At 41.2% G+C, this 14,864-nt stretch overlaps 2 protein-coding genes across 2 annotated transcripts in view; one reads left to right on the top strand and one right to left on the bottom strand.

The window, feature by feature from the left end:
* Nucleotides 1-2,135, top strand: part of LOC105908085 (aggrecan core protein-like) — an 18,828-nt gene extending 16,693 nt beyond the window's left edge. The window contains exons 16-18 of the mRNA XM_031569835.1: nucleotides 188-332; nucleotides 642-824; nucleotides 1,415-2,135. Of these exons, the coding sequence (XP_031425695.1) occupies nucleotides 188-332; nucleotides 642-824; nucleotides 1,415-1,488 (402 nt within the window). The 3' untranslated portion in view covers nucleotides 1,489-2,135. The remainder of the gene's footprint in view (nucleotides 1-187; nucleotides 333-641; nucleotides 825-1,414) is intronic.
* Nucleotides 2,136-6,418: 4,283 nt separating this feature from the next.
* Nucleotides 6,419-14,594, bottom strand: LOC105908101 (hyaluronan and proteoglycan link protein 3-like). Its single transcript, XM_012836573.2, has 5 exons — nucleotides 14,459-14,594; nucleotides 13,014-13,157; nucleotides 11,396-11,764; nucleotides 10,477-10,779; nucleotides 6,419-9,297 (listed from the first exon to the last, which is right to left on the bottom strand). Exons 2-5 carry the CDS (start codon nucleotides 13,132-13,134, stop codon nucleotides 9,014-9,016), a joined length of 1,077 nt encoding a protein of 358 aa, XP_012692027.2. The 5' UTR covers nucleotides 13,135-13,157; nucleotides 14,459-14,594; the 3' UTR covers nucleotides 6,419-9,013.
* Between the last annotated feature and the right edge of the window lie 270 nt (nucleotides 14,595-14,864).

Here is a 14,864-nt window from a genome sequence, read left to right as displayed (position 1 = left end):
ACCAAAACAGCTAATTTCCCACTTAATGCCATTTGATAAACAGGTTAGATAAATAAGCTCATTTAGCTGAAAACTGTTATTAGAATTCCATGTTATTTCTTTAAGAAGTGGGTGTGGTAAGGGAAATTCAGGTTGTTTGTGAGTTCTCACTGGTATGGTTTCCATGACGTCACCACTCTTCTTGCAGCAATTTATCAACTGGAGGCCGAACCAGCCGGACAACTACTTCAACTCCGGAGAGGACTGTGTGGTGATGATCTGGCACGAGAACGGCCAGTGGAACGATGTCCCCTGCAACTATCACCTGCCCTTCACCTGCAAGAGCGGCCCAGGTATGGCTTCTACGCATGGGCTATGTTATTTCTACCCACTTGCTCTCTGAGTGTCTCGGGTTCTCGTGTTTTGTCCGGTTTTGGATGACATGATAATTGAAGGAGAAATGGGTGTACGCCTTTGATGTATTAGAGTGATTAATGGATTAACTGATGGTTTGACAGACTGATAAGGAAATCCCATGCCATGTTGTCATGTTCACCTAGACACATATAAACATGTGCAGCATCGTGCTACATGCTATCATGCTAAACTCCCCAGTCACCTGCTCTCACCTCGCTCTCTCTGCCCACGCATGCCCGCTGCAGTCCTGTGCGGCTCTCCTCCTGAGGTGGAGAATGCGCACATGTACGGGACCAAGAAGGAGCGCTACCAGGTGAACTCCATCATCAGGTACCAGTGCAATGAGGGCTTCCTCCAGCGGCGCCACCCAGTGGTCCGCTGCCTGCATGACGGGCAGTGGGAGAAACCTCAGGTGGAATGCATAATGTGTGAGTACTTGGCTGTTCCATATATTTACGGTATGCCATGTTTGGCCTTTAATTTGAGGGTTAATGCCACTGTAGGGATAGACATAGACATACACATAGACATTTTCGCTAGTCACAGTAATGACTTCCAGCTTACAACTCTGTAATACCAGAAGAATACCAGATGAAACTAGAAGACCTCTGCCAAGGCAAAATGCCACATCTTGCAATGTTAAAGAAAGTGAAAAAAAATTCCTGGATCCTTGATTCCTTGATCTGGAGCTGTTCCAAAATATAATGTGTTCTTCCATGGCACAAGTTACACCCCTCCGCCAAGTGTCATGAAAATCGGCCTGGTAGTTTTCCTGGTAGTAATCCTGCTGACAGATAAACTAACTAACAAACAAACGGCAACGAAAACATAACAACTCTTTGGCGGAGGTAATAAAAGCTTTAACCCTACGCAAGCCCATGGATCCAGTACTTTACACAACCTCTGTGTCATTTAAAACAAATGAGATTGATAGTTCATGCTGGCTGTGCTCTTGATGTGAATATTCAAGACGTGCTCTTGATGTGAATATTCCTCCTGCCTGTCTCCTTACCTCCAGCCAACTCCACCCTCAGGCTGAGGAAAAGATCCGCCAGGACTCCATCACAAGCAGCACACAAAAGATCCAGCTAAGCAGCCGGAAGAGGAACCTCCAGAGAGATTTTAACATATAGTTATTTTATAACAATTATTTTCTATAAATAAATGAATCTTGAGAAAAAATAAAGCAACCAAAGTGCCCATTTTGTACAGTTTAAAGCTGAGATCACCAAAGATAGAAATGTTCTGAATCTGTCTATCTGCTGAATGCATGGATTGAATATCACCTTGTGATTTAAACTATTTAAAAGGGAAAATATATGTAAGATTCTATTTGTTTTAAATTTGTTTGTTTGTTATCGTCCCTAACACATGGTAGGGGTGTTTCATAATGTAGGCTTAGTTGTCGGCCCACAAACTGAAATTCAGTGGCTTGCTAAAGTATTCAACCCCCTGAAAGTCATCACCATGTTCAAGATACTTATTCATATTTTCCCAATCAGTATTGTCATTGTGAACACTTATACTGCAGTATATTTATAAAGGCTAAATTTGTTATTTGTCTACTAAAATTAAATATTCATCCATAAAAAACTAAAGTGTTCTGCTAGCATAAGTATTCATTCTGCTTGCATAAATCTGCTCAAAAGCACAGGTGTTTGAATACGTATGCAAGTAGAATATTTCAGTTTGCCTTCAAATATATACTAGAGCATTAATGTTAGCAATAAACATACTGACTGGGAAATTACGTGCAAGTATCTTTTGTAGTTGTGAAAATGGTGATGATTTTCAGGGGGACTGAATACTTTTGCAAGCCACTCTGAATGGTTCCATCACAGGCTTTCACTGTTGACAGAAGCAAGTGGAAAATCCTATTTAAATCCTGCAATAGGCATCATTGCTCCTATTTAAAGCCTGCAATAGGTATCATTGCTACAGAGTGCACTTCCAACAAAGCTGCTGAGTGTCAGAAAACAACCATATTTAGCCCACCTCTGAGCTAAACTTGGAGTGGCATTAACACAGAGAAAGACGTGATGTGGAAAGTATTTTTACACAGACTGCCAGAGAGTAAAAGACTTACGCAAAGCCCTTGTCTAAAACTGTGATCTTAGCTTAGAGTTGAACTCTTTATCCAAAAGAGAAAAGGTCCCCTTTTATCCCCAGCGCTGCATGTCTGTGTCACCTGACTGTTTAATTTAATCCGTCCCTGCATATAGTTTATTTGCCATTATTTCCAAGTGAGACACTGGGCATGTATGATTAATGGGGATATTCAAAGTGGCCTACAAGTTAGCCGAATCAACAAACCTACTTTATGAAACATCCCATAAATGTTTGTGATTATTTACTATGATATTGTCAGCATCTGATGTTTTTGTCCAAAAAAAGCGCCCAAAATCAAACAATTTTCATCATTGTCACTCATCACCTAGTGATAAGCATATATCTGAATGAACTTATTACATCAGATGTAAATATTCCAGTCCAACTTTACTTCATAGTCAGTATACACTGGGCTGTTAGTTGTCCTTTACATTTTAGACAGTGACATCACCTTCTGTTCTTAGTTAAGTTTATGATTTGGATTTTGGAATCTTGTTGAAATGGATTAATAGGACATCATTAGTTTACCATCTATTTATTCATGTTGAGGCTTTTTTTTTACGTCTTTAGCCTCACGGAGTCGGTCAAAACCTTAAGATACCTGCAGATTTTAAAATCGCAGATTACATGACAAATTATTTTTGGTTCTTGAGTAAGAGAATAGAAAATATTACACCATCTCAACCATCAAAGGGGGACGGCAGCAAAAGCCGAATGTCTATTATTTTGAAAGACAGTTGATCTGCATAATGTGAAAAGTGATTTATTTATTGATTTATCGTCATGGTGGGACTTGAATGGTACCTTGTCTGGCTTTGTCCAATTCTTCTAGAAGTTTAATGGCACAAGATATCATGGCAAAATGTATTTACGAACAAAAACGATGTGATCGTCAATGAATGGCATCACTGTGCTACAGAAACTAGTTCATTCCATGAGGACAAATCCAGCCATGATTTTCCATTGAAGTCCATCCCTGAAAATCCTTTTCTGTCTTTGCATGTTATCCCAAATGTTGCAACTGTCTCACAGAATCGCTGTGCGGGTCATAGTATTACCGTGGGACTAATCTGTCCCTGGACAACTCTCTTCAGTTACTGCCATTTCACGTTCACAGAATAGAAGTACCAGAAACAGACCCGGCTTAAGAATTTGTGTGTTGCTGTGGAAACTGCTTCCATTCTTCCTCTCCTGTTATCTGATTGGCTTATGCTTGTGTCATTCTGTTACTCAGGGCAATGGGAGGCGGTGCCCCCCTGACGACCCGATTTGGTATCCTGTTTCTGTTTTAACACAGTGCTCTGCCTTCACTAAACAGTGGCTACTACTACCATACTCAGTTGCTATTAGTTTTTAAATGAGAGGTTTGTTGGTATGTTTCGGTTGTCATATTCCTAAAGTGGCATTGTTTTGCTTTCCTAATGATGTGCTTTCTTAATGAGACCAGACTTGGAAGAGACATGCGTCACACCAGACATATGTTTTCTGGACAGGATGGAGGGTTTGTCTGTCTCCAGACACGTTAACATCCCAACGTGATACTCTCTCTGGACAAAGGAGTTTTTAATGACATCACTCCTGCACTCTTGTGCTCTATCTTCATATTTAAGACTCGAGACTATCACGCCACAACATGTAGTCGGTCCACACAGAAAGTGTGAAGTGATAACCAAAGGCTTTTTTCTCCTCTATTCTTTTCCTCGTCATGTTAGTTCTGATGTCTGCTGCTGTTTACTGGAGCTCTGCAAATGCAACTGTATACATTAGACAAGTAACTGATTTTTTTTTCTGTGTTTAAATATGTTCAGAATTACTAAAAAAAGGGTACATAATAAAAACATTACATATATTGATTTTTTTTTCCTTTTGCGCTGTGCATTAAAGACTAAATTCCACCTTCAAGTTGTCCATGGTGTCTTGATGAAACATCCCTTTATCCAGCTCTCCACTTCACTGCTAAATAGGAGATTAATAAACCCCATCAGGCATGTCTAATGTGAACCAGTCTTTTATTAATGCAGGGTTAGAAAAACAGTTCAGGTAATGTTTGTCTTTAAACATCACACCACACAACCCTCACCAACATCTGAGGGAGGTTACAGTCCTCTCACTAAGCCGTCTTTGAGCTGGAGGAATGATATAATTGCCAGAGTCTGTGTTTGCTCAATGGGAGGGGATGCTGAAGGATGAATGAGGGCTTTCTGGTCTGGGGGTGGGGTGTGGGGGGTGGGTCTGAGGTGTGTATGTTCCTCTCTTTGGGACAGGCGTCCCTCAGTTTGGTCAAAGTCAAACGCAGACATGTCCAGTACACCTTCCTGGGTTTGTCGGGGATGCTGACGGTCTTACAAGACTCCACAAGTTCCACAGAGCAGTGAGTTCAAACTCTTCACGTCAGCTTGTACCCAAATAAGGACAGGATCCCAGAAGGGCTTGTTTGACAAAATGGTGAGCATTGCCATGTTGGGCCCCATACTGATTTCATTGGGCAGTGGACCACACTGGAGACCAACGTCCTTTATTTGAATTCAAAGATGTGAAGTTTCAAATATGAGAATATACAGTGCATTCAGAAAGTTTTGAGACTCTTTTGAAAGTTTTCCACATTTTGTAATGGTTCAGACCATCCAAAATGGATTCATGGATTTTTTTCTCGGTCACACACAGCACTCCACAATGACAAAGCAAAAACATGTTTTTGGAGTGTTTTTCTTAATCTATTAAGAATAATAGTATTCAGACCCTTAGTTATGACACTTGCAATTGAGCTCTGGTGCATCCTATGTCTATCAATTGTCCTTGAGATGCTCCTACAACCTAATTGGGGTCCACCCGTGTGTAAATGAATAATATAATATTATATAGTACAATAATAACATAGAAAAGACACACATTTGTCTATATAAGGTCTCAGTGATGGTGTATGTCAGAGTGAAAACCAAGCCATGAGGTCGAGAGAATTGTCTGTAGACCTGCGAGACAAGATTGTGTCAAAACACAGATCTGGGGAAGCATACAAGACATTTTCTGGTCTGAGGTAACAAAGAATTAACTATTTGGCCACAACTCCCGTGGAGGAAACCAGGGACTGAGCATCACCACATTAATAATAATTCCTACAGTCAAACACGGCATGGTGATCTCAGGTTGGGGCAAAAGTTTACATTTTCACAAGACAACAACCCGAATCATACAGCCAAGAAAACACAGGAGTTGCTTTGGGAAAACTGGAGTGTGGAGCTAAACCCAACAGACCATCTGCGATGAGACCTGACAATGGATGTGCACCAATGATACCCACCCAACCTGGTTGAGTTTGAATGATTCTGCCAACAAGAATGGGGGAAACCTCCAAAGGAAAGGTGTGCTGAGCTGATAGGATCATTCCAGTGGCGTAACGTAGTTACGACGGGCCCAGGTGCAGGCTATTATGACGGGCCCTAGTCAGTGGCGTAAGGCAGTGGTTACCAAACATTTTACAGTCCTGTACGCCCCCTCCCCCTGCGCAGATATTTTTCTTGGGCACGAAAAAGCCCCGGCTACGGGCCCCCAAGACCCACGGGCCAAGGTGCAGCCGCACCTGCTGCACCCCCTATAGTTACGCCCCTGGATCATTCCCAAGAAGACTTGAGGCTGTCATTGCTGCCAAAGGTCATTTAACCAAGTACTAAGTGAAGGGTCTGAATACTTGTGTAAATGAAACATTTGTCTTTTATTTTTTTATAAATTCACAAAACACTTCAAACACCTATCTTTTGCTTTGTCATTGTATTGTGAGTAGATTGATAAGAAACACAATGGATTGAATACATTTTAAGATGAGTCTGAAACATAACAAAATGAAAGTGTGAAAACTGCACTGTAAATAACAGATATTGAGGGTATTTTGAAGAGAAACAAAGACAGTATGTGTAAGCAGCTTTAAAAATAGACATTTATTTTACATAAAATTACCACCACCTGTTATCAAACCGTAAAGAATCAGAAATAATGAGGTACAATATCGTGATACAGTACAAAGGATATGGTCAAAAGAACTATCAAATACAATACAATAAAATAAATCAAATAAAATACAATATTTTCTGACATCAAACAAACCGTAATCAAAACCAGATCTGATTCATTTGGTCACCTGTACACCATCGATCTGCTATTTATGTAAATATTTCTGTGATGAGGATCATTCAATAATACAGCATGCTATTTTCACACATGCCATTTCTAGTTGTACATCTTTGTTTTGTTCTGAAGCATGAAGCTCTAATGGAGATGTTCTCCATAAACAAGTAGCCATTCAGCCCATAGTCTGACCTATAGTCCCCATGTGTAGCATCAATCAGAGCAGTGTGTATTTAAAAAGAGGCTTCCAGGGAGAACCATTTAATGTAAAACGTATAACCTACAATGCATTTAGAACCAAGTCTCCCTGCACCTTGTCCATGAAAAAAAAAAAAAATGTGTTGTTGTATGTACAGTGGGTCTCTGAGCTTCAAATGGAGAAGAGCTTTTTGTCAAAGTAAAGGCGCTGTCAGAACGAGATTTTAGAATTTAGAATTAAGAATCTTTAAGAAACAAATATAATTCTGCCCTTGCTCCTTGTTCCCTCTGTATGTGCCCTTTAAACTATTCACTCGGCAGTAAATGAGGACAGGAATCAGAGCATTGCTTATAACTCCTTTGTGCAATGAGTTACAGGTAACATTTGATCAAATGTTTGTAAGCTTTTCACAACAGTACAATATATCTACGAAAACTGAAAGACGTATCATATACTATATGGTAGCATAGTTATCCTAGGCACTCTATAATGTTATATAATGTTACCACAGCTTTGATTGTAATGAGTTTTAAATGTACACAGTGCAATTAATGAGCTGACATGACTAATCTGGTCAGAACCAATTGCGGATGCCTAACTGATGATAATTTTTAGTGTTGATTACTTAGTACTTAAACTATAAGACAGTGGACATATAACTGTACTTATAATAAAATACACAGCTTTTCAATTATCCCTGTGGATAAGCCCTGTCAGGTCCCCGGCACTAAAAGTGTAGTAGAGATTCACATACTGCTTTACGAGGTGCAGAAATCAGCATTCTTGACCACAGAACCCTTCTACACAGACCTCTGCAATGGCGATGCTGATATGCAGGTACTCTGCATTCAGTATTACCACACAATCCTTACAGAAAAGACCAAAAGAGCCTTCTCCTTTAAAGGTGCAATATGTAGCTTTTTGTCATAACATTTTTTTAATGTTTATAAACTAACCATAAGGATGCAAGAGTGGGGAATGTTGTTTTCCAAAATTCTTCTGTGTATTCTCTACATACTGTTTCTTCGTTTCAGGTGTTTGTAAGCATTCGTTAGTTGCGTTTCCACTACTGGGCAAAATGCGGGCGAGCTAGTGCGTGCCAAGGCCAGTTGTATTTCCATTGTCACTTCTGGGGCTTGACTGTGCTTTCTCTGGGCTTCCAGGGCTTACTCGGGCCAACTGGTGCTTGAGGCGTGTCGAGGTCAAAGGTCAAGGTGAGAGGCAGGTTAATGAAGTCAGGTAAGAGAGGGTCAGTGGCAAAATCAACAAAATAACTAGTTTTACACTAACAAAAAACAAAAGAATAACTAGTTTTACACTTATAAAAAAATTACTTAATATTTAGAAAAGGAGACTCGCTGGAGCTGGTCAGCATGCAAAATCAGAGCCTATTTTTTTTTTTCCTGGATGGTAGTTGAATGAGATGTAAATCAATGAAATTAAACTTTTCACTGTGTCACATTCTCTTCACATCACACAGTGAAAAGCAATGCCTTTTGTGCATTGCATTTCCACATGGCACAGTTTCTGTGTGCTGCACACAGTAAAACATGCTGTGGCGATTGTTATTCCTCTCATCCCAAAGTGGTGCTTGCATTTCAGGGCGAAATCCTCTCCATAGTAACAGTTTATGCCTATGTTGTTTGCTGTCTTATATTACAGCTATGTCTTCAGACTACCTGTGATGGACAGTTTTAAACAATAGAGGAGTCTGATGTTAGTTAACATTATGCAACATCCATTTGCTTGCTGGCACCATGACAACCTATAACTCTAGCGGTTTCTAACTTTTCGGAAAAGTAGCCTACCTCAAATTAAAGTCCCTTTCTTCCTTGGTGGTTTCAACAAGACGGCATAATTTGGGGGGTTAGGGCAATACCGTGGGGCTGTTAGCCTGATGGTAGAAACGCGAATAGCTTTTGCTTTCTCAGCTTGAGAGCCCTGACTATTAGCCCGTTAGTCCTGGCACGCACCGGCCAGGTGGTGGAAATGCGGCTAGTTACATTGGTCAGTGCCAGAGAAATGTAAACAAATGCAATAAAAGGCCTGAAAAAGAGAACCAGAATCTATAAGAATACTGAGATCGTGCCTTCAGAATCACACAGTTGTTTAAAAAAAAAAATTGGAATTACATATTGCACCTTTAACAACACTTCCTAGTCATCTTTGCTGAAGCCCTCCCCTGGATCTTTACTCCGCTCTGTAGCAGTACACGCCATGCTTGTGGCGGGGTGCGGGAAACCCAAAACTGCGCACCCCTGGCTCCATGGGACCACAATTCAGACGAGGGTTGGTGATTGGGTACCGCAGACTCCCGTCGGCCAACCATCCGGCATCACAGCGGTCCAGTCCGGTGAACTTCCAGGCAGCGTAAAGCTGTCCCACCTTGGCTATGTGGGCCCCGTCGTCCAGACATGCCTGGATGGCCTCAGTGAAGTTGAGCATGTGAGGGTGCTCCAGGAAATAAACCTTCCCTGGATAACATGCAAGGAGGGGAAAAGACGTTTTTAAAGACACTGGGCAATGCCTTAGAGGGTGTCTCTCATTAGAAGCACTGATGCAATAACAGAGTAGATTGTTAATGATCGTTAATCAGTGGGGGATTTTGGGAGTTATTTGGTATTTATTTTCCTTACTCTACTCCTGCTCCTCTACTCTACCCCTACTCCTGCTTTCTGCTCCTAGGGAGCTGTGATGATTCTCTTAACTAAACTCTTACAGAGGATCTCTTAGGCTCATTTTCAATGTTCACAATTGTATTTTGTATTATACTAGAATAGATTAACATGCTTCAATGATCCAAAACATCGTTGGAGGATCTCTTCGTCCGCTGGCTTTTGGCTGGTACGTTCCCACAGTTCTTTGTTACTGATGGTGTTAGGCCAGTGGATCTGGAGGATTCGTCGCAGACAGGTATTGATAAATGACTGGATTTTGTTTGTCGTATTCACTGTAGTCCTCCATGTCTCAGCTCCGTAGAATAGGACTGACTTCACATTGCTGTTAAAGGACGTTGGAGATGGATAGGCCATACTCTCCGTAAACCAGCCACAAACACCACAAGACAGTCCCTCAAGTGGAATCCCCAAGGGAAAAGAAAGAGAGGTCGGCCGTGAAACACCTGGCGTAGAGACTGGGAGGCAGACGCCAAGAAAATGGGCTACACTTGGGGACAGCTTGAGATGTTGACTCAGGACCGAGATGCTTGGAGAACTCTTGTTTGCGGCGTAAGCCCCAGAAGGGGTAGTAGGCGATGAATGATCCAAAACAAATGTCTCATACTGAACATTTCTATTCACCCTCTGTCTGAAACACTTTATTAGAGCACATGCTGATGAGAACAGTGTGCTGTGATTGGTCAGTTCTGCAGGCAGAAACATCACCATTGGGCCATAAGGATTGTGTTTTCGAGATTGTATCATTATGTAACAGAGGAAAAGGCTGGAATTCCAACAAGGCGTTTCAGGCAGCTGAGAAAAGTGGTTTCTGCAGGAGAGTTACTCACTCTGGGATGAACTTTGGGCTTTTGTATCTTTGTTTTACATACACAAAAAACGAAAAGCATAATAGATCTGCTTTAACAAGTCAACTTTCCAAATTTCCTCACACTGAATCAAAAACCTGAATAAATTGACAAAGCTTAGATGACTGACCTTTGAGAGACGAGGAGAAGCAGAAAACGTCATAGCGGTGAATGTGTTTGTATCGCGCCCCATAGTTGCGCAACCCTGGCGCCAAACCCAGTCCCCCACAAGCCACTCTGGGTAAGGTGATGGGGTACTGCACTGTCCCGTCGGCCAGCCAGCCAGCGTTGCACCAGTCCAGCCCCTCCTCCCAGGCCGTGTAGAGTTGATCAAATGTCGCCATGACAGCACCCTGCTCCTCGCATGCCTGCTGTGCCGTGGAGAAGGTGAGTTGGTAGCGGCCATGATGACCCTGGTAGGGAAACACTACACCTGTAAAGAAAAGGGCACTTTTAGTTAATATTTTGCTTGGAGATAGCGCTAATGAAGACCTTATATTTCATTAAATAATGGAGTATAACGGAGATTCCCTGTCCTAAAAATGTTTTAATCTGTCAAATATGGATGAAGGTAAAATAATCCATGGGGATCTGCTGAATGCTATGCATAGGAATACAAATCATTATGTACCCCAACGAAGTAGTAAATTGTGAATATCAAACATGTTCAGATCCATTGACTTTAACTGAAAGATGAGATGTGACTACAATTACCCTGTAAGATGTTAGAATGTATTTAACAACAATTATCACACTGTATCACTGGTCAGTACCAGTTGAACTTTACTGACTTGGACCATTCAAACCTGTGTTTGCTTCCTGTGTGCTTTCACATTGCTCTCACAAGAACACTACTTCCAAGAGATGCACACGGGATGGTAATAGAAAAAACTCAATCGGAGTACTACACACATATTTGACATAAACTGCAGCAGGTTCTCATTGAGATTATCTGTCGTGGATCAGTCAGGGACCACAATAGATCAGGGCCAAATCCATTCCAGCAGAGTTAGCGGCAGTCAAGGTTGATCATGCTGACGGGACTGTACCTCGCAGCTCGAGCTCAGTGGTCACGCTCGCATCCTCAAGCCCATCGATGACTTCGCACCGATAGCGGCCCGTGTCGTTGAGATGCAGCCCCGATATCACGAGCGACACGTCTCCCGCGCCCTCCTGACGCAGATGGACGCGATCTCTGAACCCATCAAAGGTGCGCACGCGGTTACCGATGGCAACCAGGACGTCCGACTCGTGACTGCCATTAGCAGGCTGCCAGGACCACTTCACGCGTGTCCTGCGGGGGGCGCTGAGCGCCGGCTCGTACCAGTAGCGGCAGGGCAGGGTAACGTTTCCCCCGTGAGACGTGAACACGAACATCTTTTCAGACTCCACGTGAAGCTGCACTCCATTGAAGTAAACTGCAGGAAGACAAACAGCCAGTTAGTCTCAGTTCCCAGTTAGACTCAAGACCAGATTTCAAGTCCCCAATTGAACCTCTGCTACCCAATCTGTTACATTGCAGTTTAGTTAAATGACTTAAGGATGGACAGATGCATAACTTAGAGGTGTAATATCTGTGCACTGTGATGTACACCTTCACCTTCAGCACACTATGGCTGATCGGCTCAAAAGACACAAATTCAACGCCACACCCACAAATTAATGTGCCCCAAAAATTTACTTTTTTTTCTCAAGTTTGTTACTCTAGTGCCAAACATGCAAATAACAATTCTTCTCGACTCCTCCCTTTGATGTTGGGCCATTTGCAGACTGTCATTACATCACAGGTGTAATGTGCAGCTCGTTACCCTTTCAAATACAGGGGCCTTTGAGTTTTGCACTTAATATACTTTGGCAATTAAATCGACCAAATGTAACTGGCCAAATGACACTTAAAAAAAAGAGATTACTTGTCTGATGAGACATGAATTGAATGTTTTAGGCTGACCTCTAAACATTCTTCCTTGATTAACGATGACGGCATTGCTCAAATGCATTGGCACACAGAAACATGTAGAGGACTGAAAGCTAGACTACAACTAAACCTGGTTTTGTTCTACATAAAGGAGTACTGAATACAAACAAAGTTATGTTTTCTGATATTTGACAGTATGATTTTCACATGTAATTTCTCATAAATGTTTTCTCCATTATCAACGTGAGTTTATGGGTAACCTTTGGCGATGTCCATGTCCACGTGTGTCAGTCTGAGCTTGCATACAATTGTTTTCACACAAGCAGTGTGGTACAATGGATGGAATAATGTTTCTGTCTTAAAATACATGAAAATTATGCTTTTTTAATCTACCAGAATGAAAAAAAAATCCCAGGGGGAGGATGCCCCCGGACCTCTCTACAGGTTTGGAATAAGCCCTGAATGTTTTGAGCTCGTTTCCAGTACAAACGTCTACAACACATAAAAACATACTACGTGTGAAGGGGGTAGATCTCTCAATGCGCCCAAAAGGCACCGATGTCTCCTAATTGCAGGTGCTTCCTTCCCCAAGCACAGTCATCACACATTTTATTACAATATATGCGTAGGCTAAGTGTATGCTGTTATAACATTACGCAGATGTGTTTTATGCAGTTATGTACCACAATGGCAGTTCTATACAGTTCTATAATGTTTCTAACAGTTCTATAAAGATGAGCAAATTGTCATACTTTCTCCGTTGCCGTTGTTGAAGATGTCATGGTAGAGGAACCCGTTGGAAAGGCGCGGAGCAGCCTGGCACCCACCAAGTAATTGTAGCAGAACAGCCAACAGGAGGCGTCTGTTCGCCATGTCTTCAAAAGATGAAATGCTAGCTGAAAGCATAGAAAATTATGAGACTGTAACCTTGGAAACGATGTACATTGATACAATTGTTAGAAAAAGAGCGACAGGGGGAATGGTAGCCTAACCTACAAGACCTCTCCTTCTGAGGTGACGCGCCTTGCTTATTAGGCGTACTTAATTGTTCCAAAAAAAAAATGTCTTAGAGGCTTCTGCATCCTCTGCAAACAATATTCATTTAGGCCTATTATTCATATTCATACAACATAGGCCAACGTAAAATAACAGCATAATATAAACTATTAAAGCTCTACAAATGTTGCCCACGGTAAATATATTCATATACGTAATATTCATATACGTAGCCTACAACATAGGCCTACTTGTAAAATAATAGCCTAATACAAACTATTAAAGCTTGACAAATGTTGCCCTCTGTAAATATATTTATATACGTAATATTCATATGCGTAGCCTACAACATAGGCCTACTTATAAAATAATAACCTAATACAAACTATTAAAGCTTTTCCCACTGTTGGTAATGGGCAACCATACCTGATGAGTTTCACAAAAATAGGTAATAGCAAAAAGGTTTCGTTAAACAAAAAAACTTGTATGTGACAACACTCGTTACCTAATGATTCTAGGCTACTCCTTCGTGCATTAGGGCACCTCAAAACTTCACAACAGAGGCTTTGTGCTCGGCTGCTTCGGCTATTATCATGTCATTCAATAGCCATGATTTAACTGAGGTTAGTCTTTCCAAAATGCTTGGCTTGAAATTAAAACGCAGCCGAATGCTTACAATAATGTCAACAGATAGATATAGACTAGCTAAACCAACATGTGACATTATATTGACCTACAAAACTATAATTTCACAAAAACTGCTTTTAACGGTACCAATCAGTAAAGTTTGTTGCGTCTATGCTACATAGTGCCAACAAGTAGAATAATCAAATCCTCAGTGACATAAGACAATAAATAACATAATGTAGTGGCTTTAAATGGTCGTATCCGTGCTGAACATCAATGATGTATCGTCACTTTCAGAAAATATGCTGAAAACATTCTCCTGTATTGAACACCCTTATTCCTCTCGTTATTGCAGAGGCTATTGTATGCTATTCAATTATAAAACACAATCACTTCCATGGTGAATGCTTTCTAAATTATTTTATCACTAACTCGTATCAAAAACATTATCCCATAGGCTTGCCTACACATGGCACAAGTGTCATTTAAACCTCCCCATAAACCACAGTTAGAAAGGAGAGGTAGCTTTCAAAGTGTAAGTGTTTATCCTAACATCCTCCAATATATTACTCACGAAAGTTGTCTTCAAGTCTGGAAATCTAAGTGCCCCGTTTGTTTTAATCCCAGATTGAGAGCAGATGCAAACTCGTGTGTGAGTTGTTCATATTGATAGAAAGTGGACGTGACGTAACCACAACGAGGGTTTCCCGCTGTGGTTTGGGTGAACGCCTGTTGTTAAAGAGACAAAGTGAACCATTCCGCTGGGGAAACAATTATTTGAAAGCATTGGCAACAACTATATTGATCCTGCTAATATAACCAGCTCAAATTAACAAGCTATTTTTTTTAGTACTAAAGTGCATCATTAATTATACAACACAGAAAGTGGTCTTCATTAATAAATGCAGTGCTAATTGTGATTATCTACAGTTGCTGTGCACATATCAGATTTCCTGAGTACTTTACCTGTCTGTCTGTCA

The sequence above is a fragment of the Clupea harengus genome, chromosome 6 (assembly GCF_900700415.2).
Source record: "Clupea harengus chromosome 6, Ch_v2.0.2, whole genome shotgun sequence".
Taxonomy (NCBI): Eukaryota; Metazoa; Chordata; class Actinopteri; order Clupeiformes; family Clupeidae; genus Clupea; species Clupea harengus.
Note: the sequence above shows the minus strand (reverse complement) of the source record. Positions and strands in the feature narration are given on the sequence as shown.